Source organism: Kryptolebias marmoratus, linkage group LG16 (assembly GCF_001649575.2).
Source record: "Kryptolebias marmoratus isolate JLee-2015 linkage group LG16, ASM164957v2, whole genome shotgun sequence".
Classification (NCBI taxonomy): Eukaryota; Metazoa; Chordata; class Actinopteri; order Cyprinodontiformes; family Rivulidae; genus Kryptolebias; species Kryptolebias marmoratus.
In genome coordinates this window covers 10,330,404-10,357,408 of record NC_051445.1, presented here as the reverse complement: position 1 = coordinate 10,357,408, position 27,005 = coordinate 10,330,404, and the positions used below count along the sequence as shown (strand labels likewise).

The window sequence follows — 27,005 nt, the reverse complement described above, 5'->3', positions numbered from 1 at the left end:
GAACGAGTTAGATGCCGAAAAACGTACGGAATAGTGAAAGAAGAATAATAGATAAGAAAGAGAAACAGGAAAACAATTGTGTGAATGCTTAAAAGCATTCACACAATTAATCAGACATTATTTTAACCGGCTCTGGTTTGTTGTATTACCTTCCGGCGTTATCCTGGGGGTAGTTGGCTGGTGAGCTGAAAGGACATCGGAAGTAGTTCAGGTTTCTCTTAAAGCACGTTTAACAACATTTTTACTTTGCAAAACCATAACGTGAATTATCTTTACACTCAAAAATCATTCCTTAATGAAAACAGGGCAAGTTTTTATTAAATTTGGTCAACTATCTATATCAAATCATTTTTTAACAGTACATTTAAACAGTTTCAGATACAAATAAATTCTTTTAGTTTTGTACAACAACTGAATCAGTATGACTGTTACGATTAGGTTTACTGCAATCCTGAAAAGATGTTATCCTCAATATGTCCAGTTCTGAGGAAAATGACAACCAGTATCGTTGTGGCGCAAACTCTCATCTGTATGATAAACGTTATCAAACACTGCAGCTGGAAACAAACACATCCTGACCAGGACTTCCCCAAAACATCCAATATATCAAACTGAATAATATGATAGGAAACTTAAGGTTTAAAGGGAAAATATACTAAGAATAACACTGGTCTAAATGGTGTATTTTATTAGTAAATCACAAAATCTAACAAGTTATTTAAAAGTCTGAATAAACTCAAGTGAAAACACTTTACAGAAATAACACTCAGCTTGATTTATTGCTTAGAATGAGACGTGACTAGACTTTTAAAATAAGGTACAAAAACAAAAATCCAGTTTTTAATTATATAAAGATTTAATCATTTTGATTTTTGTTTGTTTAACATATAAAAACACAATTTTATCTGAACAAACTGGTGAGGCAAAAAAAACAAGTATGACTTCAAATTTGGATCAATTACTAACTATAATATGTCACCCATGTGTATATTTGGACTGGACTCAATACAAATGATCAAGATTTGTAGCATCTGGTAAAAAATAGCTGTTGTGTTTCATGTTTGACCGACGTGGACATTAAACCAGTTTAGTTGGACAACCGATGAGACAAAGGTCCAGCAGCTTTTTGGTGCTGTAGGCTGGTACTAACCTGCGCCGGTGTCTCCGCTCCTTGCTGTCCCCGCGGCGATCCCTGCTGCGTCTGTCCCGGTCTCTGCTCCTCCTTTTCCTCTCTCTGCTGCGGCTCCGGGACGAGGACCGCCGGTGGTGGCGGTTCTCTTTGTCCCTTTCAGCTGCGGGGATAAAGAGCAGGTAAGCCAAACTGAACTGCTTACAATAAAATAAAATTTAAAAAAAAAATCACTTTCGATGGAACATAGACGGGGAGATTGCAACGCAGAAGAAGTTAGTTCTGAGCATCTTCAGACTCTGTGTTTTTCCATCATCTGTCTCTGAGCTGTAACTAACAAATTACATAATCTATCTTTCTCTTTACAAAATAAAGGTGTGATTGAGTGGGTGCGATATAAAACAAATACAGAAAGTGGAGAAACGAGGAATGCAACCTGAAATTGGGGGTTCTGTAACACATAATGCAAACGTGATGCTGCATTTGTAGAAAAGAATTAAATAATTAAAGTAGCAAGCCCAAGATTTTTGTTTAACTTGGTCAGACTGATGCATAGCCTTTTCCACTTACATCAGTCATATATTTATTTATTTTTGCTGGGCAGCTGGTTCAGTTTATTTCTTTAAAGTGGCTGCTAATGAAACGAAATAAACTCATAAATATTCATCCCATTGCTAGTTTACTGGGTACACTTCAAAAAAGTTAACATAGCTTACAAAATGAGGAATTCAGCAAATAAATCTCCCTCCGTGTTTGTTGCTAAATTAAGTTTTCTAAACAGTAAAATAAGTGACATTTCAACTCTTGGATCATTTTAGTAAATGTATGGTTTCGATTTAAGAGAACAATTTTAATCTGAAACTCCCCCAAAATTCATTTAAACAAAACTGGGATAATTTGACCTTTATAATAGATAAATAAAGTGTTTGTATGATGAATCAAGTGGCCTTGCAGGCAGTAAAATATATTTAGGTCAAGTGTTTTGTGGAAATACTGGATGACGGTTCAACGCATTCATCACCACAGCTGCTACAGATTAATGCTAACAGGCTAAAGTCTACCTAACACCATGTTATAGCCAATCCCAGCTTCAATAAACACGTCTGTTAAACTTTACCCAGTCGGGCTGCACGTTATCAAACGTAATTTAATGTATCTGTAAATATTAGAGCTTTATTTAAACCCAAATGAAGCAAGTTCACACTTTGGAGGCTAAACGATTGTAAGCTAACGAGCCCGAGCGTTCCTGGAAATAGCCATATCCATCATAGAGGGCTAAAACGATAGCGGTCATTTTAAGTCCAAACCACAAGTGTTGTTGTTTTTTTTTTGTTTATTTATAAATATTGTTTTATATGCAATTGGTTTACCTTGTTTGTTTTCAGACAGCTGTCTTTCGAATTCGTCGTAGTCCGACATTTCTGGGTTGGAGCCTGTTACGCTTTCAGACGCTGCGTTGTTCAGTCGGCGGCGGCTAGCTCAGGCTAGCGACAAAGCGAGCGACACTTTCGAAAAAAATAATAATACCGATACCTCGCTGTTACAGCTACAGTTAGCTAGCTTCAGCTAGCAGCCTGCGTCCCAATAAATTTAGCAAAGGTCAGTAAGCAGTTCACACATCAGCGGCGCGTTGTGTTTTTGTTTTTTTTTTGCAACGCAACAGAGGGAATCATTGACAAACAAAAACGTGCTCCTGTTAGCATGCTAACGTTAGCATGAGTCCAGAAGAAAAAGGCCCGCTGCGAGCGCCGAATGAATGAGCGAAATGCAAAACCCGAGTGGATCGCTGGGCCACAAGGAGCACTTGTTGGACCCGATGAACCAAATATTTAGGTTTTCTGAAGTTTCGAAACGGCAGAAAACGAGGAAAAATTTCAGTATGCCCGCTTTTTTTTTTTGCTCCGCTTCCCAGGTAGCCCCTGACACCGGAAGTTGATGAGTGTTGAATTTCCGACGAAAGAATAAAAGGAGCATACCAAAAAAAGTAGAGTTTTAATCGTGTTAATCAAAATAAACATGCCACTTTTCTTATTCTATCTCCAAATTAAGTTAAACGTAACCTGGTAATAATGATAAACTGTTGAAATCTGATTTTAAAAAAGAGGACTTTTAATTTGTAGGTAAGGTTTTTCTTAGTTGCGAGCCAAAAATGACCTTTAACTCTGGATTTGTGGCCTTGAGCAGTTAATCTTTAAAGAAACATTCCTGTGTTCACTTTTAAATGGAGAAAAACTAAATTACAAGACAATCTGCACACATTTGGATGTAGTTCTGTGCCAGTCTTTTATGCTGAAATGCTTTAATGTCTGTGATCCACCAAAAATCAGTCAATCTTATGATAAAAAAAACTGCATTATGGATACAAATGATGGCACAAAAACAGTAATTACATAGTACAAATAACGGGATGTATATAATCAGAAACCCACATGAAGTCGTAGGAAAACAAATGTTTTATTGCACTTCTTTTAACAGTACTCTTAATAAATCGTACACATTTTTCTCAGTGGAGGTTCAGTTTTATTTAATGGATAAATTTCACATTTTTTGCATGAATCCCGATGCTTTAATGCCTTTTGATGAAAGCTATTCGTTAGGTGAGTGTAATACAGTGTTTCGGACAGATTAGTGTTACAAACTCTGACAACCTGAAGGAAATTTTCAGATACTTTGTCCCTTTTTTGTTGCTTTTTAGCTTTAAAAAACGTTGTGTGAGCCACATTATTATTATAATTATCTCCTTAAAATTTAGGCCAAGAAGCATCTCATAAGAAACCCCAATGTTTTCCCTTAATGCTAAATGCACTTCAAATTATGGTTCGATATAGTCCACAAGTTTCTGCAAGGCTCCTAAGGGCTATGGATCACAGGCTCTGTGTTGGGGGTAATATAACATAAAACACACCCTCTGTACACAAAAACAATCTACTTTAGTTGATTTTCTAAATGTAAAAAAATGTGTTATGCTCAAAAGTTTTCACAAGTAACCAAAACGTAACAAATAAACCGGGTGAACGCTCAGTCATATTTTACAAAAAAAAAAGTGTTGTTTAAAAAAAACATTTACAAGATTCTCAGCATCAGAGGTGACATTTAAAACAATTTAGTTGGGGTCATAGACTAAAATGGTTTAGCAGCCTTTAGTGGAACGGAAAGCTAAATTATCACCAACAAAAAGAATTTAAAAAAAAATCTTTTTAAACTGAAAACCCGGTTGAAATCAATGATACTGCTCTCGTCTTTACGATAGTCGGCTGATGAGCCGGAGAAATGTTCTCCTAGTTTCTTCTATGCAAGTAATTTACAAAAAACGCACTGAGGCAAGTATAAAACCTGTGTAGTAAGAGGAAACGAAACATAAAGCAATGATAACACATTAAAATGGGGATGATCTCTTTGAAATAAAAGCACATTTGAACAGATAAGAACTGTTAAAGCTAACAAGCTGATGGGAGTTCGTCAATCCTGCGTGATAAGATTTATTTTTCAGTGTGTGAATGACTGGACTTAACCTGATCAAGATGTGGAGGACAGAAAAGATAAATATTTGCTGTAACCTCGAGCTAATTTACTGGTAAAATGAATGTTCTCTCTTCTCCTTGTAAGACACATTTCTAATTTTATTTATTTATTTATTTGACACAGTTGTGACACTGCTCTCCGAGTATTAACGACTGGAATGATGGAGTTTATTATAAAGTAACACCTGTTGTTGATAAGTCAGGACTCTGCTATGATTTCGTTCTCACAGAACGAACCTGTTTACAGGATTGATGTTGACTTTTCTCTTCATGGGAACCAGATTGACTCGCTCCTCCCTAGACCCTCCTTGCTTTCAATAGTCCAATATCTTTAATATAAGCTTTGTGTTGACTTTGGTGGGGCCATAGCTTTGATTCGGAGCTTCCCGTTCGGAGCTGGGTCTCTGATGTTAATTGTCTTTTATATGTCGTGCACCATACATAAATAAACCTGTTTGAGTGATTTCATCTGGAAATGCCTGGAAATTGATTTTCTTCCAAGACACGACCTACAGCTGGCACCCCACATCTTGATTTTGGTGACGATCCGTCAAACTACCACACATGAAAGTGAAAGCGTTAGTGTGGCGTGAAAAGTTTATCTCAAAAGAAAAGAGTCTCAGTCGCAGAGGGAGTTTGGGAATCATCCGCTCTCCCACAGCAGAAACCCAGCTGCCTTTTCTCTCCTCATTAACAACCCCAACTTTTTGCACTCTCGAGACACTTTACGTTGATAACTCCTTTCCTAACTCAGTGTCTGAACCTGTAGGAGATGGGCAGCAGAAGGTTATTCTTCTTCAGCGCCTGCACTCTGCTGAGCGTCTCTTCGTCCAGGGCAATGTAGCAGCGCCGGGCGTAGTCCAGCAGCTTCTCCTTGGACGGGTCGAACTCTCCCACCTCTGCCACTTTCTCCGGGGCCACCAGAAGCAGCTCAGCGATGGGCGTGGTGGAAGCCACGGTGTTGCGGTCAACGCCGTGGATTTGGAAGGCTTTAGACATGTTTTTGAGCCGCTGGTACGTAAGCAGAATCTTCTTATAACGAAACAGCACCCCAGCAGCGTCTTTTACTGAAAAAGGTAAATTGCCAAAGAGAGTGAGCTCCAACCGTCTCTTGGGTAATGACTGCAGTTATTAAACTTAAAATCTGCAGGATCTTTTTTTTTCTCCTTACCTCTCTGGCGCTCTCTTGGAGCTCGGAAGAGCCGCCTTCTCTTTAACTGGTGCCTGTTGGTGCTGATTGTATCTGGCATTACGTCCTCCCCTGATATAATTTCCTCCTCCTCGATGAAGCCGTCCTGCTCCAAATAGTCGTCAGATTCTCCCAGAAGTGAGAGGGAATCTGTGAGGACAAAAAAAAAAATCTGGCCGGTAAAAGGCACATCATAAAAAGCAGGATTTGGTTAAGGCAGCTGGGTAAATTCAAACAAACTGATCTGTGTTACCTGGACCACTATGCCCGCTCATTTCGTTTATGGATGATCTCGTGACGCTGCCACTTTTGCTGCAGCCGCTGCCGGCTGTGGTGCTGGGAGTGCTGTGGCTGTGGCCTTGCAGAAGGGCCTGGGATTGCGTGGAGTTGAACAAAGCATTCATAGACGTGAGCTGAGTGCTCAGTGGACTGGAGATGTGGTTTTTGGAAGACACCATAGTGGGAGGACCAGGCCTCCGCTGGATGAACTGACGTGAAGGGAAATGCTGTGAGTCTGCCTTCTGTTGTTCTATGAAGAGAAAGGAAAAGCTGCACCCGTATATCGAATAATATTGTTTTCTAAGTTTAACCAGCTTGGCGTAGGTCTGTGTTTTTACCTGCAGGACGATCATCTTCTCTTCTTGCCCTCCAGGTAAACCGTCTTGATTCATACCCTAGTGAGAGGAAAACGCAAAGAGAGAAAAAAAAAAAACTTGCTCGTTAAACTACAAGTCAAACTGTTGGACATGTCCTCAGCGGGACTTTATCCTCCAGCCCTCACCATTGCTGTACTGGTTCTGACTCTGCTCTTGCCCCTGGCTCTTTGTGGAAAAAATGAAACGATCCAGCTGGCATCGAAGGAAGTCCCTCTCCTCTTCCAAGTCTTCGATTCTTTTCTGCAACCAGGAGTTCTTCTCCAGGGAGATCTGGAGCTGGGTGCGCAGGTTGGTGATCACCATGTACGAGTTGTTCACTGGAGACGGGCCAGCGTTCGAGGGCGGCTCTGTGGACGACAAGGATAGTTTTTAAAAGGTCACCGAACGCGCCGCACACAAGCGGAATATATAATGCGTGCCGGAGAACAGCGACTGCTTTATGTTTCAGCTGACAGCCACCGTCAAAACTCTGATCCGACTGGTTGAAGAATCCTTGCTGCTCGAAGCTGCTCTCCTCGTAGGGGATGGAGATTTCATAGGCATCCTCGTTTTTTGGAGCTGCAAAAAGTGAACAACCGCGAGGTTTAATAACCGTGTGATGTGACTTGACGGCAGGACAGTTATGTTCACTTGGAGTGAAACAGATCTTACTCTGCAGGTGAAGGGAGCCCGTGTGGCTCTTGGATGTAGAAGCAGCATCACTCCTGTTACCGTCCTCCATCTAAGCACAAAACGTTTAGTCAACATCAGACAAATGTCAAAAAAAAAAAAAAAAGTCACAAACATGTTTTCAGACGAACCGAAGAGCCTTTGTTACACATTTCAGTCGAACAAAATCTGCAGCTCAGAGCAGCTTTCACAAAGTTGTGCTTTCATCCAATCAATCCAGAGCCAATTTAATTAAATCTATTTCAGTCCAGACACTATAATATACACCTAAACAGTTAAACTGGCTTTATTACTAAAGTATAAGTTTCTAGAAGCCTGAAAATGCGCTCACAGGGCGTCAGAGATGAGCTTCTGACAACGTTAGCTTTGTGTAGGGTTAGCAAGAAAATGTAGTCCGAATATAACATTACATTCCCCTTTTATTATATGTGCTCAATTTTTTTTTTAATTTCGTTTTTTTGGCACTAGTAAGATCTTCACACCACAAATATATGCCACAGAAAGAGGTACATACCACTTAGCGTCTGTAATAACTTAAAGGCGCATATGTAATAGGACGTTATTACTCAGTCATATCTCCATTTCACCAGCTCGCCTGCAAGCTAACAAGCTAACAATAACAATTATCGCTCTTTTATTTTTTTTCAGCGCGCCGTGACGTCATTTCCGGCTTTACCAGGACTCGATAACGGCTGAAACGGGTCAAAATTGAGAGAAAATACAACTTTATTAAAAAAAAAAAAAAAAAGTTTTATATCTTTGTGAACTGTTTGTTGTCTGGCACTTCCTGCTAATAGATTTTTTGTTTTATTTTAAAGTGTGCACCGTAACAAAAATGTCTTTATTAATATTATTATTAGAAACACACAGTTTTAAGCTGTAACACTGTGAGTAACTCGTCATGTTGTCCACTTTGACACATAAAGGTTTTTAAAAAAAAACAAAACAAAAAAAAAAACCCGACTGTTTTTGTCACCTGGAGGACAAGTTAAACAGGTGTCGAGGCGTCGGGTTTCAGCGATGGTCGCTTCCCTTCCGCTCGGTAGCAGAGGACCTTGAAACGCACGATTTCCACCTTAATTAGTTTTACATTTTTAGGATTTTATCAGCCACAGAAAAGGGTAAGTGTCTCACCTATCCTAAAAGTTATAAAAATCTGTATAAACCTGATTGTTTTGTAGGTTTTGCCTAAATAAGTCCCGTCTTGATTTACATGACAGGTGTGGCACCTGTTGTGTGTTCAGGCTTTAAAAAGACCAAGTTTTAAAAATATCTTTAAGGTAAAATGTTTGTGTTTTAAAGTAGCAGTTGTATTACATTTGACCTATTTCATTGTAGGTATTTTTTGTATTATAATGATATATATAACTATCAGCATTATGAGGAAAGGAGAAAACAAATACAAACTTTGCTATTTTTTTAAAGGCTCCTGAATCATTAGTTTGTTTTTTTTTTATTAAAAGACCATGAGACACAAAAATACCTCCTAACCATGAAAGTACAGTTTGTGGTTGTTTTTATCTCCATCTGGGTAACCTTGTGTTTTATGACACCTTGTGGTAAAACTGCAGCTCTGGTTTGTTCCGTTTTTGTCTAAATTTAATCATTTTGTGACACAAATTAATTCTGGGTGTCTTTTTGCAGCTTTTTTTTATTCCTTAAAGGTTATTTTGGGGCTGCTTGATTGTACATTTACCGTTGTTTTTCTCAGTTTCTGTCTAATTTTAATATTTTTGAGACCTGGATCAGTTCCGTGTGTCATTTTGCTGTTTGTTTTCATCTTTCAGTGGTTATTTTGTGTCTATAATTATAAATTTATTGTCACTTTGATTGTATTTTATAGCTAATTTGTTTAGTCTTTGACACATAATGGTCCAATTGTGCCTTTTCTGTCACAACAGCAGTGCTTAACAATTGTATATTTTAAGAATATATGCAAATGCATTTTATTTTTGTATTTATTACTGCTCATTACTGATATATCTCACTCGTTCGTGCCGCTCCTTTAATATTTACGTTTCCAGCACGCAGTCAGATCAGGGCTTTCTGTTTGTTAGGCAGGTTCATTGACCTGACCCCACTCAACACTCCTCTTCCTCTTTCAGAGCAGCCATGGTGCAGAAGTACGACGGGCTGTCCCACTGTAAGTTCGCCCTGGTGTTCGCGGTGCTGATGGACCTGCTGGGCGTCACGTCCCTGCTGGTGGGCGTCTTTGCCCAACTGGAGATCCAGGGCCGAGACTTCGGGGACCTGCTGGTGTACTCGGGCGCCCTGCTGGTGCTGTTTTCCTTGGCGGGCTGGGTCCTGTGGTACAGCGGCAACATCGAGGGTCTGCGTTTACAGAAGGAGCACAGCAGGACTGTGGGCAACGCCGTGGACCGGCTGGCCCGCTCCGTGAGTCGCCGGATGCGGCTCCCCAGGACGCGGAGCAGCCCAGCGTAGGGAGCCAAGACCGAGCGTTTCAAAAGTTCAACAGAGCTGCTTTGATTTGTTATATAAAGACTGCCAAGCTTTCATTTTATTGTCACTTATCAGGCTTGTTTTTTAAATAGGAAACAGAATGTGTGCGCTGCAGGAGTATATGGACTTTTTTGTTTTGTTTTTGAAGATTAAATCTCCTGATTTGCAGCATTTTTTTACTAATAACCTCAGTCAAATTCTCACTGAACTGTGTTGTATCGATGCACCAGGTTAACAGAAGGGACTTAAGTGACAATAATCATATTTTTGCACAAACTTTATTTAGTCTTTTCAGAAAAATAAAGAGCTTCTGTGACATCAGGCCGTTTCACTGCACGGACACTTGGAAGAACTTCTTTCCCTCATTTCATAAATCAAATTTAACCACAAAGCACATTAAGCCTCTGAAGCACTTTCCTGAAAAACAAGAGTCAAGCAAAAAGTTTGAAAAGTAATTTTTTAAGGAGATGTCAGACTCTTTACATAGACGCTTTTATAATGTGCAGATATTTGCATTCACTCCACCTGGAACAATGAGCACTTTGACTTAATACTTATGGCTAAAACTCCAGAAATGCTCATCGCAAAAGATGTCTTCAGTTTGAATACAGCATCAAAATGTTTATACGATTGTCTTCATGCTGAAATAAGGCATAAACCCGTTTCCAGTTTACCAGTAAAGTATGTACAGCAGACAAGGATTCAAAGAAATAAGATTATTCTGTGTTGAAAAAAAAAAAAAAAAATCTAATAAGATGTTTTTCAGTAAAACTGAATTCATCATTAGTGCGAAACTCCATAAAGGCAGCTTACGGAGTTGACAACTGACCAAAATACAGCACTGATATCAAAATCCAATAAAGGCAAAATCATCATTCACCAGAATCCAAAAACAAATGAGGTAAACGGATCTGAAACGGCAAAAATCAAATCATCGCTACTTTTATTGCTGCCTCGCTGAGAGGTCGACTCCGCCTCGATTCCCCATCCCGCTGCCATACGTCCACGTCGTCTCACTCCGACGAACACGTGGGCCGCGTCAGAGGGAAGGGCTGGGCACAGAGGGCGTGGGAGTCTGCCAGATGATCACGTGACCGCGTTCGGACCGCTGCGGCGAGGCCTGCGACACCTCGGCCGGCTCGTCGCTTCCGTCGTCTCCTGAAAAGTCGGACGCTTGATGAGACTCGTTCAGCCGGTAGTGGTAGAGCAGGTGGAGCGGACGAGGGGGGCGGGTGGAGGGGATTTTAAAATCAACTCACCGATTCGGAAGTTGATGTAGCCCTCGCCGCCGCTGAGGATGAGCTGAGCTGTGGTGACGTGGCTGCTGCCAGGAGACGTGATCAGACATCCTGAGGCAAGAAGCGGCTCATCATCACTCAGGAGCAAATAAAACACACACATGAAGTCATCCCAAAATAAAACCCTGATCCTTTCTCAACTTGGGCAGATAAAGATGGGCTTTGGTTTTTCATTTTGAGAATATTGACAGACAGAAAAGAAACTACAGACCTGTAATTACTGCGAGTAAACTAAAAACCTACAACTGTTTCAGGAGTACTAGATCACACATAACCGGTTAAAACATGAGGAACATTTTTGAATGAATGTGTTTTTTATAACCTGTGATCCAAAAAAGGGTTTTTTGAGGCATTGAGGGGAAACGATTTCAGGATGACTGAAATTTGAATTCAGCAACTGTGTTGTCAGGGACGTAATTTACAGCTAATTTACAGCTGGAAAACATTTAAATCCAAGAGCCAGCTGGGCCAGTACGAGCAGTCCGAGTACGTTCAGCCTGAGAGCAGACCGCAAAATAATTAAAGACGTTTCCTACAATCCTAGACCATCCTTACAGAATCTACAGGACTTCTATCGAGAGTTTGCCAGAGAACAAGAACAAATTTAAAATTGTATTTTTGGCCTCCTGAACAAAATATAATTTGTATAAACCAAAAGGAAGCAACTGAGCAAAAGATACTGATATAAACTTTGAAGAATTAAAACCAAATGCCTCCGTCTGCAGGACCAGATCAGCTCGCGATCACAGAATCCACCATAAATTCTTCTGTGTTGATTGTTTGAGCAAAACTTGAAGTCGCTAATGTAAAAAATAACGCTGAAGCATAGAACATGTCGAGGACACGGTAATTCGAACAAAGGATGGCAGAGTTAAAGCTTGGATCTTAACCCTAATTTGATTTTTTTTTCCTGTGGTGATCATTTTATTCCTGCATGAAACTCAACAAAGAAACAGTTAAATCTAAAAGTTTCAGACCAAGGAGTGGAGGAAACTTTCTGCCAGACAAAAATCAGAAACTGGAAGACATTTATTAGAAGCATCTCTATACTTCAGCTGAAGGGGAAACATGACTTGTTAAGTACGATTTGGGATCCTAACCAAGTTTTGATATTAAACTGATAAATTTATTATTTTTTTGCTAAATGATCCAATAACATCACCCTAAAGTTAACTAAAATGCCCAAACCAGGTGTAATTTTAACTGTGCAGCCATTAAAGATCCTCCTAAATCATTTTAAAACATCTTTTAAAAAGGTCTAATTCACTGTGAAATCCTCACCGGGTGCAGCGATGATGAATCGGACTGCTTGTCTGTGTCCGTGGTACGACAGCTGGGCCGCCGCAGTCGAGCAGTACGGGATGGAAACATCCTCAGAGGCTGGAAACAGTTGGCACAATTAAGACCAGAGTGTATTTCTGATGATACAAAGTGGAGTGAATCAAACGTACTTATGGACAGGGGGATGGAGAAAATGGCTCCCCCTCCTGTTCCCACCCACAGACGACCAGAGATGATGGTGAGAGAGGAGATCTGGAGAGGCGAGAGCGACAGGAAGGGCTGGCCTTCAACAGGAAAAAAAGAGAAATTAAGATTAGCTTGTCTTTTGTAGTTAATCTGAACAAAGTAAATGTACTAATATTGTACGCAGAACTAATTTGCGGTTAAAGCAGAAACAGTGTTTGAGAACCTAAGGCTTTTGTGACCAGAGATGTAAAATCGACTTCCTGAAGCGGCCGTCCAGAGGACCAGTCAAACAGCCGGACGACTGGGTCGAGCCGGCAGGACGCCCAAACCCCGCTTCCCCCCGCGCACAGGAAGCGAACCTGCTGCTCGCTGCGCTCCGACACCGAGAAGATCAGCTGCTCAGCAAGACAAATCAGAGGCTTAAACACAGCACGCTCCAAAAAACAAAACAAAACAAAAAAAACGCTTCTTTCACTTCTTTACCTCCACCTTCCTGCTCTCAGCGTCGACCACATGAACCTTGTTCCAGTACCCCACCCACAGGCGGCCACCTTTCGCAAGGCAACAGCGGACAGGCTGCAGAGGGTTTGTTTCGAGAGGCACCACAGAGTGAGACTGCAGGTTCCAGCCATCTGCAGAGCCAGACACTCCGTTTCATCACTCATGTCAGTTATACCATACGTCTACAAGTAAAAGGAACAGACTGAGGCTGTATGCATGAACGGGATGAGTCTAAGTTTTAAAGAAAGCTCAGCTCCTTAAATGTGTGCAGAAAATCTGCCACCTCTGATTGAAATAAATGTTGTTTTGCACACAGCCTTAATGACTGTTTGCCCAGTTAGAACCTTTTTTATGCACCGTTTTGTTCCCGGCCTTTTTCAGTCTGTTGCTGCAACAAAGACATTTCCCAGGCCAGGATGACTAAAGTGCATCTGTCCGTCCGTTTGTCCGTGAAACTGGTTAGGTGTGCAGAGGAAACAAAAAGGGTCCTCACCTGAAGTGTGAGAGAAAAATGCCAAACTACCATCAGCTAAACCGGCAACAACCCGACCGCCGGAATACCTGCAGGATCAAACCAACACAAAGAAGTTCATCTTCGACACCGTGAACACTGTATGCATTTTAAAACGCAGAATGATCAAGAATCCAGGCAGATAAACCTAACAAGGTCGGGTCAGGTCCTCTGGACGGGTTCTTCTTCGTTGAAACGTTTCGTCTTTTATCCAAAAGGACTTCTTCAGTCCGAGGAGCTGCAAACAAACTCGGCCGTATCCCGCAGCGAATCAACGAGCAATAACAGCGCTGTAGGAGGGGGGACAGTCGGACAAAGAGACCTCCATCCCTGTTAAATGAAGGACAGGTTCTCCTCACAAAGATGGCTTCCTTCACTCCCCTCTCAAACCATCGTTCCTCTGTATGAAGGACGTGCACATCTTCATCCCTGAAGGAGGGACCGCTGGCCTGCAGGTGGGAGTAAACCGCAGAGTCCTGGTCTGATGGTGTTGCTCTTCTGTGCTGGGCCATCCTTTTGGCCGATGTAAAAGATGAAGCGTTTCAACTACGAAGAACCCGTCCAGAGGACCTGACCCGCCCCGTGTTAGACAGCACGGACAGAACTCACGTGAGAGAATGAACGCCCTCCGAGAGACACACCGACTGCAGGCAGCACCTCCTGTTTCCAGAGGCCGGGTGTATCAGAATACTGGGAGGGAAAGACAGATTTAAAAAAAAAATAAGAGGGCCAAGAGAGTTTGTTATATATTAAAGATGCACTCAGGAATCCTACCTTCCTTCCTGAGTTCCAATCCACACGGTGCTGGCAGATTTATCTGCAAAAAAAAACAACAAAAAAAAAACAACACGAACCCCAAACTGAATGAGACAGCGGAAATGCTGACTCTTTGTTTCCCTGAGTACTTCCAGTAAAAACACTGAGCGACAAAAGAAGAAGCAAGAGCATGAAAGCGGACTCCACTGACCTACGGGAGGCACGGCACAGATGCAGAGGGCTGGGGCCGTGGGAGGCAGGCTGAACTGATCCAGGACCGCGTTGGGCCGCGCTGGGTCGATCACGGTGATGTCACTGCAGGAAGCGGGACCGGAAACGACCCACACCGAGCACTGGCAGAGACGGGCAGACAGGAGAGTCGGGGAAAACATGAAGGAACTTGCTTCTCGGGCGTTGTTCAGCTGTGGTTTGGGCGGGTATAATCAGGAATCCAGGATAATCCGACTTACTGTGGCCTCTCCGGAAATCTCAGGTGGGACTGCAGCAGCACAGTTCATCTTAAAGGCAAATGTAAAAAAAAAAAAAAAAAAAGGATTTTTAGCTGCGCCACAGATTTAATGTGAAGCTTGTAAGAGTTTTGCTGTGACAAGAGTCACCTTGGCAGTGGAGTCTCTTTGATCGAACAGCCTGAGCTGCACTAAAACGGGCACATCTTTAGGCTCCAGCACAGGTTCACCAGACTCCTGCAACAATTACAGAAAAAACACACAAATACTTCCTGTAACTACCCTGCAGGAATAACAGAGCGCTGAGCAGCAGTTATTATGGCGACAAATACAGCCCAGTATCACCTGAGTGTTTGCCAGCGGCGTGCTCCAGCCGTGGATGTGTCGCTTTCCCAGGGCGCCCCAAATCCAAGAGCGAATTTCTCTGTAGAGTTCCCTCCTCCTGAGTCGTGGTGAAACAACAGTCGAAGAGACAGATCTAGAGAAAATACTGCTCGTGTTTACAGCCTTGACAATAAACTATTCTCATGATTAATCAAATCAAAAGGAGGACGGTGGCCACTGGAAGAAAACGAACCAAAAAGCTCCTTGTTCGTTAATAATGCGCTTTCTGTTCCTCAGAGTTAATAAACAAAGAAATTCAAAGATTGTGTAAGTGTTTAAAGACTTTACAGAAGGAGCATTTTGTAATCTGTGCTTTTGCAAACATCCCGACTTGCAAAAGAGTTGGGAGCTTAATTTCCCACAGCACTTCCTGAAGGTTATTTATAAATCAGAGACACTTTTAGAAAGTCGAGCTCAGCACGTTGGAGATTTCTCCCAAAAACGTCAAAAATTAAGCATCGTCTTTACTCTCCGTTCAGTTTGGGGGTTGATTTTTGACTGACTTTCACTGAAAAATTAAATATATGCACCCTGCCTAAAAAAAAAAAGCTCAGGCTCTAACTCTACAGGAGGCGAGAAATGAGAGACGAGGAACGAGGAACGAGAAACGAGAAACGAGCGCTCACTCGGGCTGCGTTCGGCTGATGGGCGGTAGACGTGGAGCTTCCAGAGGAGGGCGGCTGAACGACGGGGAAGTCTGCCGCACCAACGCAGACGGAGGCGGGACTAGAGGTTCCTTGGACAGGCCAAACAAGCGGTTGAACCTGAATTTGAAGAGAATAAATAAAATTAAAACCATCATCTTAGAATAAAAGTCGGATTTTTCTGACCAGAAGTGCCAACGGGCAAACTGACAGGAAGAGTTTTGTCACATATTAAACCCCGACTGTGTGGGTTCTTGTGTTTGAAACTGTTGTTTAGGTGGAGCAGCGGGTTGGCACCGTTAGGCTGCAGGTTCAACTCCCAGCTGGAGTTTTTCAGTGTAGAGTTGCTCTCCTCACAGGTTTGATCCGGGTTCTCCAGTTTCCTTCAGGCTAAAATCATACGTTAGGTTAACTAACTCCTCTAAATTACCCCCATGTGTGAGGGAGAGCGTTTCATCTGTAAGCGGGAGGAACCAGCTCCCTGTGACCCTGAACAGGAACAAGTGGGGACAGAAAATGGAAGGGTGGATAAAAAAAAAAAAAAACTTTTTAGATGCAACTAGAGATGTGACACCTAGAGTCATTACTGGTCACTACTTTTAGACAAATGAAGCATAAAATGGGAATTTTTTTTAACCATTTGCTTAAAAAATGACCAATTAGGTGCCATTCAAAAGAAAATAAATGTGTTTTTTAATGTCCGAATAAAAGGTAAGAAAATATCAAGAATAAAACGTACAAAACAAACTATTTAACACAATGTTTTCTTTTGTTTGCCCCCAACAAAATAAAGTTTCAGTATTTTATTGTTTCACTGTGAGCTTGATTTACGGAAGCTTATCTGTTTTTACGAAGCATCAGCTTTGAGAACAGAGCTGTCAAATGTTGTTTCCAGAACGATGTTACATCACTCAAACCTCGGACTAAACTGCGAATCTAAGTAAGAACAGGACGATGGTGTAGCTTCATGCCGAACGTCTTTTAAATCGTGACATAAGAGAAGACGAACTTACTTTATCCAAACGCTTGACCGTCTTTCTTCTGTAAACTTCTCCACTTTCGTTGCTCTGTGAAGACGGTTAAAGTACTGAACGACCCCGCAGAGGTAAAAACATTTGAAATGTAGTTCGAAGAAACGGCTGCGGGAGGCAAAGGTTACCTCAGCGTCTGGCTGTGTCTGACGGCCTCCTGCAGCTCGAACAGACGCTGTTTGTACTGGTTCTTCTCCATCACCACGCGGGCCATTTCAGAACGAGAGAAGTGACGCGTGGAGGCGGGCGCACCGGCCTGAGAGGGGGGGGGGAAGAGCCGCGCAGCGTTTCACTTACCGGGGTTAACATTCCCGCAGTTTTCTGTGGAATATTGTACGTTAGCTGCTTACGTCTGGGTCCTCGGACTGACACTTTTCCAGTTCTTTACGCAGTCTACGAAAAGCAGAGCACAGAAGACAAATACAGGTCAAAACAAGTTGGAGAGCAAACAGAACTTTTATTAAAACGAGGGAAACGTCTAACACAGATGGAAAATAAGCGGCCCAATATTCAAAACCAAAGACGGCGACGAAAAACAGAAAGAACTCGACAAACGGGACGGGATAAAAGGACTATTAGAAGATGAGCTCCCAAGCAAAGGTTTTCTTATTTTATTACATTTTATTTTACTTTAAATGAAGGTTGAATGTGAATTGTTCATGTATGTTTTGTGTGTGAACAGATGCAGAAAATGCCAATAAAGAAAAATTAAAAAAAAAAAAAAAAAAATCAACTCCACCTCCTAACTTCCTCGTCCTTCTCCGTCACCCGTCCCTTCAGTCGTGCCAGGGTCTCCTGAAGAGTCGACACTTCCAGGATAAGGGCGGAGCGATCGTCGGTCAGCTCGACCACCCGAGAAATCAGAGCCTTACGGGCAGCTTCCACCGATTCACTGAGGATTTAAAAAAAAAAAAAAAAAAAAAAAAAAAAAGGACAGAAATGTGACTTAAGGAGGTCGAAAACAAAAAAAAAACAAAGTTGGTTTTATACGAGAGAATCTAAAACTCCTTACAGACATTTACAAAAGATGGACAACATGATGGAAAGACAACATTTTTTTAATAGCAAGTTTATTTGAAACACCTGCTTTGACATGTCATGTGGAGGATTAGAGTCAGATTCGTTTTGTGAAGCACTTAGTTAAGACCTGCAGCTCTTTTAGCAGGAAATGATTCCTTACTTGCTGCTCAGAAATACAAAGATCGTTTTAACATCCGGTGACTGTCGAGGCATCACTGCTGAGCTCCTGATGTCAGTCTAACAGAGTAAATCCGTACATTATTGTCCTAATGATGCGTTCCTTTTAAAGAGGAACTCCACGCTCGTTTTATTTCGTATTGTCCTAAACGCTAACGTCAAATATCCTAACTGAGTGCATTCTGAATCCATGTATGGTTTCGTTCTTTGTTTTTTTTTTGTTTCAAAATAAAATTGCAAAAACCAAACAAGCATGTGTTTTTTTAAAAATTAGAAAAATGGCAATTGCAAAAATAAAAAAGGGGTACATTTTGTGTTTTTTTTAACTGCAATGGTTAAACCAAAGACGAGCTTTTATTTTGTTGTTAATTCAACGGGACCTTATGGTGGAACCGGAAATGAAGACCTGAACTCCCGGCACATAACTTTTTCAGTTACCAGTAGGTGGCGGTAATGCACACCTTCAGTTTCTTGCCAACCGCCATTAAAATCCACAAGAAGAAGAAGAACTTTTTCAGTCAGCACTTCAGAATCTACCAGTTTAAAAATGGATCCGTTTGTCTTATTTAGAGGGAATCAACACATTTCATTGAGAGCTGACAATCTTACCGTCAACAAGATTTCTTTAATATTCCAAGTCAGTAATTAAATCAGTACATTACCGCCACCTACTGGTAACTGAAAAAGAGTTCAGGTCCTCATTTTTGGTTCCACCATAAGGTCCCGTTGAATTAACAACAAAATAAAAGCTCGTCTTTGCTTTAACCATTGCAGTAAAAAAAAAAAAAAAAAAAAAAAAAAAAACATGCCCCTTTTTTATTTTTTGCAATTGCCGTTTTTCTAATTTCGTTTTAAAAACGAAAAAACAAAAAAAAAAACAAAACAAAAAAAAAACACATGCTTGTTTTGTTTTTGCAATTGTATTTTGAAATGAAAAAACCAAAGAACGAACCATACACAGATTATTCTGGGATAAAGATCTTCTTTGTCAGTTTTACTCAACACCGACTGATCTGACCTTGGGCTGAACCTGCAGAAACATCCACTTTGAATAAATAAAAAATGGATTTACTTTTAAAATAATATTTCTTGCTGTCAAATGTTAGACTCCATTTTAAAAAAAAATCCTTATAAACCTTAACAGAATATTGGGAGGACAAAATCATTTTTGTTAAACGCTGCAGCATGAAACGAAAGTGAAAGAGGGCGTTTCTTTTACTAAAAATAAAGTTTACGTCCCACCTGGTTTTGTGTTCACATTACAAAGCTGGCATTCCTTGTTCAGATTAACTGGTGTGTTTTTATTTTTACTGAAGGAAGAAACTATTACGCTGGACCGGACCGACTCCCATCCACTGAAGGAATTGCACAAAACTAGTGATGACAATCGAAAACGAAAAGTGAACGTGAGACTCACTGAAGGAGTTTTAGATCCTCATACTGAGCAAGAATCTCCTCGAACTGGTCCGCGCTGCCTGGACAGAGGACAGCAGAAACACTCAGAACAACAAACTGGACGTTATTATATTTCACACCAAATAAAGTTATGTGTAAAATAACAATAATCCAGAATATGAAATGTTTTCTGTCATGTACTTACACTTCCTGTCAGGAGGCTGGAAGTGGTTTTTTTAATAGATTGTTTAATCATTATTAGTTTTCCTCATCTGCCACTTCCATCAGCTTCATTATTTTGTTTTTAAATATCATTTCTGCTGTCACATTCATTCATTCATTCATTCACTTTTGGCTGACGTCAGGTGTGTGAAAAGGTTCACCTCTAACACTCGCCCCCCGGTCCACGCTCTCCACGTAATCTCGACTCAGCTCCGACAACTCGGAGAAGACGGAGTCCGTGTTGCGGAGATCCCACTCCATGCCGTCATCTTCATCCTCCTCCTCTTCCTCCTCCTTTTTCTTCTCGTCCTTCTCCTCCTCCACGGTCGTCTGCTCGTCCTCCAGCTTGCTCCCCAGCTCCTCTTTCAGTGGCGCTTCGGTTTCAGCTTTAACCGGGGTGCTGAAAACGGTTGGGAATAAAATTTAATTATGAGAATGTTGGAAAACAACTCGACCTGAAGGGAACTTTTGGTTCAGGTATTAGTTAAAAACCTGCTGCCGTTCGTGCCGGAGTTTTAGGATCGTCTTGTGTTGGGGGAAAAGATGAAAAGATGGACTTGTAGATGTTTTGGTCAAAGCTTGAAAAATAATGTTCTGTGTCATTTTATGTGATATCGCAAAGATGTCCTGCTCAGAGTATGAGCTGGAGATGACTCAACTATTATCACATCATATATTAGCTCAATATCTGTAAAACTTACTGAGTTATAGACATTTTTGTGATTTCTGATGTCGATTAGCTGCGGCTGCCATGTTAAACAGCGTTGATTCCAAAAGTTAATCAGGTGTAGATGTACAGCTCATGTTTACTTTCTGAGAATTTGATTAAAATGTGTCCAGTGGTTTATGAGATATTTCGCTAACAGACAGATAAACAAACACACACATTCAGATACGGGAAAAACAAACAATTAATCAATATTTCGTATCGACGCCAAACCTGGTTTACGGTTTGAGATTACCTCGTTTTCCCGCCGTCGTGAAACTGCGTCAGCTCGGGCGTGGAGCTGATGATGTCCGTGACGAACGGATCCAGAGAGCTCTTTGGGTCGACATCGTTCCCCTTTTCCTCCCTGGCCACAGGATCATCCAAACACGGGGGACCCGAGTTCGAATGTGGCCTTTGAATCATCTGGGAAATAAATAAATAAATAAATAACAGAGTTTAAACAGAGTTTTTAAGACATGTAGAGTGTTGAATGAAAATGTATTCACCTTTTCACTGAACGTGGAATCTGACAGCAGCTGGTGAGCTGGAAAGTCTGCATTTTTGGGACGAACGTGGTTCCTAAAGGCAACAAGAAGTAAAAAAGAAAAAGAATTCAAGATATATTTACACAAACGTGGTGGACATAAACATCTCTAAATGTTAAATCCTGTATTTCAGATTGTTTTAAATCTCTTAACACAGCGGTTCCCCGACCTTTTCAGCTCCACGGACCGGTTCATTATCATTTACCGGCCTTTAAAGGTGTGGCGGATAAATACAACAAAATAAAATGATGCAAGCGGCATGAAAACGGGGGTATTTTTTAAAAACATAATAAACGTAAATCCAACGTGTCCTCGCAGCTTTGTTAGCTGCGTTATCAAGATGAATAACAGCCTCTCCTCCCCCTGATGTTCTCTGTGTTTAAACACGCCCTTCAAAATAAAAGACACCACAAATATAAAGTGCACGAAGAATACAACTCACCATAACGCTGAATCAGTGAAGCCCTGAGCCTGTTTCTCAGTAACCAGACGGTTCCATCTTCCAGAGACGTTTGTTTTTTACTCATTTTGCTGCTTGTGGGTTTGTTTTTAGCGGTAACGGATCATGTGACCTCAATAAGCGTTCTGACACGCATCGAGAGTGAGTCATAGACGGATGAAATGGAGAGAATCTGGTTTTCAAAATAAATGTCGTTCAAACGGAAATACTGTAAGTTAGTTATTCTTTCTCTGCGGCCCGGTACAAAATGACCCACGGACTGATACCGGTCCACAGCCTGGGGTTTGGGGACCTCTGTTTTAAACGACCATTTTAAATAAAAAGTAACATTCCAATCTGTAATATCTTTAAAACGAGACAGTGCTCCGGTCCGGTGTCAAACAACAGAACGGTTTAATGTTGACACGACGAGCTCGAGGCTCCTTTTCCCAGCAGCCCTGTGTTGGTTTCACATTAAAGCTGCAGGAATTGTCGATTATTTATAATTTATGGTCTTCCTGTGTGAGACGCAGCGTGCAGAATGAGTTCGCAGAGCTGTAAATCACCTCAAAGGAGAATCCCGTTCAGAGTCCTTCCTCTTTTCCAGAAGTTCCCGATACGAGTGGTTTAACTAAAGGAGAAAGAAACAAAACAAGGAGTCAGATGAGAGTTTACCTGAGTTCAACCTGAGCAGATGTTTAAACGCAGCGTGTTTGTTTTAAACACGAAGGTTCTTAGAGCTTTTGGTTCCATCTTTGGAGCAAGAAGCCCTTTTCCTGAACATTAGTAGGCCTGAACGGAGTTTTAGTTTTAAAAGCCCAGAATCCATTCGAACCCGAGACAAGAAAAAAAAAAAATTCATTTACATTTCTTCGTGTATTTAAGAACGGTTGTTATTCATGTGTGTGTTTTGGTGGATTGTGTTAAAAAGGTGGAGATTTTGGGCTCAGTAAGAAGAAATATTCCCCAACAGCAAAAAAAAAAAACAAAAAAACAAAAAAACAGACAAGCAGCTTTCTGAAACTACTTTTGCTTCTTTTTGACGTCGACAGTTTCTGTTTTCTGGGATCCAGCAGCTATTTTAGAAGATAAGATGTGTACTTTTCTTTTCCATGTATTATAAAAAACACAAAATAAATCTTAGAAGATAAAGAATACCCGTACATTGTTAGAAAAATCTCATAAATTAGCAAGCTATATAAACGTGCTTTAACACCTTGCAGCCCTTCAGATGCCTTCGGTGTTCTTCAATAAACATTTGCTTCAGTTTTGGAAATTTTAAATATTTAATTTCTCCTTAGCTTCCATATTTCTGATGACATTAAGATCAGGGTTTAATGTTAGCTTAGTTTCTGCTCTCTAAAATCCGTTTTACTGTATGTTTGGGGTGTGTTGTTAAAAATCCACGTTTCAAAAGGTTTCTCTGACGGTTTGAGGTGCTGCTAATTTCTGTCTTTCTTCCTCATTATCGCGTCGACTTTCCGCCGTCTGGCAGTTTCAGTGGAAGCAAAACCGTCTCTGAGCGTTTTATTATCGTCACGACTCCTGTCATTTACGCTGCTGCTACGATGGCATCGAGACATTCAGTCCGACCACGAAGCAGCGCAGACCGAGGCGCATTAACTCAAATATAAACGTGTTTGTTTACGAGCAGGAATCACATCAGCCTCTCAGCCGATGTGGAGATAAAACCTGAGCTTCAGTCTTTAGTTTTTCATGTCCGGTCGGTGCCTTAGTCGTTTCTGGGTTGTTCCTAACGAATTAAAACAAATTTCTTTTTGTGTTTTTTTTCAATATCAAGCTAGTAAAAATCCCCAGATTTCACTCAGGAGGCATGTGGCACCTTCCCATGCTCTGTGACGATATATCACTCCAGAGCAGAAAGAAAACAACGTAAAAGGTGATCGTTTTAAGTCCCTTAATGAAATTAAAACCACGCCCCTCGGCGGTCGCATATACGCCTCAGCGTTTGGCCCACGCCGACGCAGCCGACCTTGCTGTGAGTGTGTCTCAGCGTGCTCAGCTCTCTGCTCAGAGTCGCCTTCTGCTCCTCCAAGGCCACCACTGCGAGAAAAGAGACCACACGGAGCTTCGGTCAGGCAAAAAAAACGAAACAGGATTTCAGTGAAACTTTACAGGCAGTGTCTGTTCTTCACGGGAACAAAAACAGAAAGCCGTTCCCGCCGGCAGCCGCTGAAAACTCACGCTGGTCAGCTTGTTCTCGAGCTTTCTTCTCCAGCTGTCTCTCTCGCTGCTCGCGCTCCTTCTCCCTCCCCCTCATGGCTCTTCGCTCCTGTTCAATTTGGTCGTCCAACTCCAGATACCTCTGAGGGGAAACGCGGGTTTAGCACGTTCAGAACGGCGAGCCGGTACTTTTATTTGCTTTCACAGGCTGGAACCCCTGCATGTCTCACCTCCTGGCTGCCTTTCCTCAGAGCTTTCTCGGCCTGGTATCTCTCCAGCAGCTCCTCTCGCTCAGCTTTCTCCTGTTCCGCCTCGTCTTCCTTCTCCCTCAGCTGGGCTTTGCAGGAGGCCAGCCCCTCCAGGACCCACACAAATATGGGCACCAGGGACTCCACCACACCCTCCCCGTGGGTCTCGATCACAGTCTGCAGCAGAGGCAGGACCCGGGCGTTTGGTCAAATGGGAAATAACAATGAACCAAAGCAGAACCTGAGAAGGCCTTACCTGCAGCTCCGAGTACAGCTTTCCTGCCTCCTCACTCACAATGTTGGGGTCCAGGTCCACCTCCCCCGTCCCACACAGCACCTTCTCGCTGCACTCCATCATCAGATTACTTAAACTCTCTATAACAACTGGCAAAAACCCTCCCCCGCCCCCCAAAACTCAACACAAAAATAAAATTCTTTCAACTCTGTGAGACAAGTATTCGACTATACTTCCTCACAAACCAAAAACGGACAGTTCAGCGAGCTCTCCGACGTGCCTGCCTACACCTGCGCCGCCCATCCTCGTCTCCGTTCGGCGCTTGGCGAGCACAGCGTTCCTCTCAGCGGGCGATTTCTGCAGGGGTTAGGTGTCGTCTGGAGGCGTTTTAGAGCCCATTCTGAAAGAGGGAACCCAAAGATAATCCATGATAATGGAAGTTTAACTGTAAAAAGGACCATTTGTTACTTTGTGCAGCACAACAAAAACAAGCGTGGCAGCAGACAGATCCACTCGGCAAAGATGACGTCCAAAGTTATGGGTTTGCAAACAGATCATTTAGATACAACCTGCGGAGCTGCGTGGATTTCCACTTAAAGCTGTTTTTAGTCAGCAGCAAGTTTGACCATAAACCACTTTTTCTGTAGTTCTATAAAGTAAAAACTAATGAAAATAATTCTGTAGACATTTTAGTAGCTAAATAACCACCAAATACTTCTTTCTTGTTTTAAAGTGTCCCTACATTTCAGGTAGAGGTCGACCGATACGAGACTTTCTACGGCTGATATTTAGAAATCAGGACAGCTGAAGGCCGACACACCAATTTTTTTATTTTTATTTGTGGTCCACATATATGCATTTTTTATTGAACAAATTACACCAGCAATCGCTTAACTTAAATAACGTATATTTAACAACCCTTAGGCAAAACTGCTCACTTAGAAATTACATGTAGAAGAATAGTCTCATTTAAAAAAAAAAAACAACTAAATTGTGCGCTACAGTAAGATGATTGTAGCAGCTTTATTTTCCTAATTGGGAATTGGTTAATTACGTACCAGCAGGGATGATTACAGATTTTATTTGAATTCTTTAGATGGCCAATATTGGTGGATACAAAAATCGGTCGATATCTGAATTCTGGCTTTTATACAGACTAAACTATTAGTTTTAAACTTGCAGAAGCAATTAACCAATCAGTCTTTTATTATATCTAATATATAGAATAGCAGTTGTTAAAACACTTCATCAAATCAGACAAAACCTGCAACTCCTCAGAAGAAGCAAAAACAATAAGTAATATTTGGAGTATTTCCTTAAAATGATTAATGACAAAAAATTTTAAAAAAAAACCCAACATATCAGCTTATAATTAAATCTGACTGCACCTCAGGATTTTATTCATTTATTTAGTTGTTATGTGACTAAAACCAAAGACATTTAACTGATTGAAGAGAGGTTTTTTTTGTTTATGTTTATCTCTGATATGATGTTGCACAGAAATGTGCTGAAAAAGAGCCCAAACAAACAGGACATGGAGATGTAAGGGGATTAAATTTAAACACAAACATGACAGCCTGATTTAGCAACAGGTTGTGTCCCAGCATGATTTGCGTTATTTTTTTTTCTGTTTTAGCTTAGGTTAGCATAAGGAGGATGAAGAAGGCCACACATCTGTTCTGTATAAATAAGTAACGTGACTGATAGTGGACACCTTGAAGACGTCGACAGCAGCTTTTTTTTTTTAAACAAAGTTTGCCTGAAAAATAAAACGCCGAGCCGTGTCGCTAAGCCGCCCCTGCTGGGTTCAACAGACTCACCTTCAGTCCCGGGAATGTTTCATTTCGACACCGAACAGAGCTCAAATTCACGCCAACTTCGCTCCGCGGACGACTTTCAAGTACCCACAAGACCAGCTTTAAAAGGAGGAGTTGTTGTTTAGTTTTGACGTGCGCGGACGCGTTTCCCGGCCGTCCAATCAGAGCCCCGGAGTCGCGAGCTGTAGCCAATAGGGTGGCAGAAGGGGGCGGGACTTGTGAAGTTTTGTTTTCATAAGTAGAAAAAAAAAGGTTTCCTGAAACTTGAACGACGGCACGTGACTGGTGGGTTGTCAGGTCACCTGAGTAAACCCTTGATACCTGTAGAAATACCTGACATACCTGAAAACTAGTCAGCATGTTTCAGGGAAATGCTCTGTGCTGAAAAGGTTATGCAAGTGTTCGATTAAACTAAAGACAAAAGGAGCAACTTAATTATTTATTGTAATCCTAATAAAACAGTTTAATGTAATGTGTGTCACTTAGGGAAGCAGAAAGGAAGCATTTTTACTGTAAGTTAGGATAGGCTGATTTCTTTTCCCCCAGCAGGTGGTGTCACCAACACACCGATTTCCTGCCTTTTTTTCCCACACATTCATGTTCTGAGAAGTTTCTGTTCCAGTTTGCTGTAACTTCTGCTTTTCCAGCCCTATTTTAAACCTTTCTCTCTTTTATTTGCACTGGTGTAAAACCACGTTATGCATCGTTTCACTCCGCTTTGAATTCGATTAAATGATGAGTTCGTCCAAAACTAACAATCCATTCTTTTACCACGTTTTGTGTCAAATCCCACTTAACTGGTCGTCTGTCACAATTATTATCATTTTTTGACTAGTGCTCAGAAAGCTTACATCTGATAAAACAAACTAACATAGATGATCAGCAGGAGCCTTGTGTGTAAAACCAGGAATTTATTCTTTCTGACCCTAAACTGAATAACTTTAGTTACTTTTGTTATGTTTAATCCTTAACTGGGGTAGAAATACAGTTAGAAGTCATGTTGTTTAAAGATGAGACTTTTTATCTGGTTTTATTGTCTCTGCTGTCAGTGAGCTTTTGGGCCCAATATGTTAAAAAAATTAATTAAGTTTTGTTTCTGGAAAGAATGTGTGTGAGTCTGTGTGTGATCTGAAGGAAGAATAAACGAGAATATACATTTTAGAGTTCATTTATTACATGTATTACATGACATGCTCTGTCTACATTTGAACATATTTACTTATGATGGTAACAAACGTCTTGGAGCACAACATGCTGCATTTAAGTCATTAATATTTTATATAAAGCAACATTAGTTTGTTATGTGGTACCCATAAAGCACATTATTTTGA

The 27,005-nt window shown here is 41.3% G+C and overlaps 4 protein-coding genes across 6 annotated transcripts in view; 1 reads left to right on the top strand and 3 right to left on the bottom strand.

Annotated features, from left to right (window-relative positions):
• Positions 1–3,064, bottom strand: part of u2af2a (U2 small nuclear RNA auxiliary factor 2a) — a 7,577-nt gene extending 4,513 nt beyond the window's left edge. Inside the window, exons 1-3 of one of the 2 annotated variants that reach the window (XM_017415253.3) lie at positions 2,500–3,064; positions 1,151–1,292; positions 150–185 (exon numbers count right to left, since the gene is read on the bottom strand). In XM_017415253.3, coding sequence (XP_017270742.1) covers positions 150–185; positions 1,151–1,292; positions 2,500–2,548 — 227 coding nt within the window. In that variant the 5' untranslated portion in view covers positions 2,549–3,064. The remainder of the gene's footprint in view (positions 1–149; positions 186–1,150; positions 1,293–2,499) is intronic. The other variant, XM_017415254.3, reaches the window with a different exon arrangement.
• Positions 3,065–3,564: 500 nt separating this feature from the next.
• On the bottom strand, positions 3,565–7,825 carry ccdc106a (coiled-coil domain containing 106a). Its single transcript, XM_017415255.3, has 8 exons — positions 7,679–7,825; positions 7,147–7,216; positions 6,955–7,053; positions 6,621–6,842; positions 6,457–6,513; positions 6,093–6,368; positions 5,822–5,989; positions 3,565–5,717 (listed from the first exon to the last, which is right to left on the bottom strand). The coding sequence occupies exons 2-8, from the start codon at positions 7,214–7,216 to the stop codon at positions 5,401–5,403; spliced, it is 1,209 nt and encodes a 402-aa protein (XP_017270744.1). The 5' UTR covers positions 7,679–7,825; the 3' UTR covers positions 3,565–5,400.
• Positions 7,826–8,127: 302 nt separating this feature from the next.
• On the top strand, positions 8,128–10,396 carry LOC108235530 (transmembrane protein 238). The gene is made up of 2 exons (XM_017415606.3): positions 8,128–8,285; positions 9,270–10,396. The coding sequence occupies exon 2, from the start codon at positions 9,277–9,279 to the stop codon at positions 9,604–9,606; it is 330 nt and encodes a 109-aa protein (XP_017271095.1). The 5' UTR covers positions 8,128–8,285; positions 9,270–9,276; the 3' UTR covers positions 9,607–10,396.
• On the bottom strand, positions 9,886–25,806 carry si:dkey-17m8.1 (C-Jun-amino-terminal kinase-interacting protein 4). Of its 2 annotated transcripts, none has more exons than XM_017415605.3 (28): positions 25,678–25,806; positions 23,879–24,257; positions 23,605–23,799; positions 23,396–23,516; positions 23,184–23,254; positions 21,757–21,821; positions 20,713–20,785; positions 20,460–20,629; positions 19,659–19,897; positions 19,298–19,355; positions 17,423–17,575; positions 17,034–17,076; positions 16,812–16,939; positions 16,666–16,719; positions 15,635–15,772; positions 14,970–15,102; positions 14,775–14,861; positions 14,628–14,675; positions 14,369–14,510; positions 14,176–14,218; positions 14,011–14,091; positions 13,384–13,451; positions 12,873–13,021; positions 12,613–12,784; positions 12,374–12,487; positions 12,204–12,302; positions 10,884–10,973; positions 9,886–10,782 (listed from the first exon to the last, which is right to left on the bottom strand). In XM_017415605.3, exons 2-28 carry the CDS (start codon positions 23,978–23,980, stop codon positions 10,664–10,666), a joined length of 2,955 nt encoding a protein of 984 aa, XP_017271094.1. In that variant the 5' UTR covers positions 23,981–24,257; positions 25,678–25,806; the 3' UTR covers positions 9,886–10,663. The 2 variants fall into 2 exon arrangements, with proteins under 2 accessions (XP_017271094.1, XP_037836221.1); XM_037980293.1 differs by having other exon boundaries at positions 14,970–15,066.
• Positions 25,807–27,005: the final 1,199 nt, after the last annotated feature.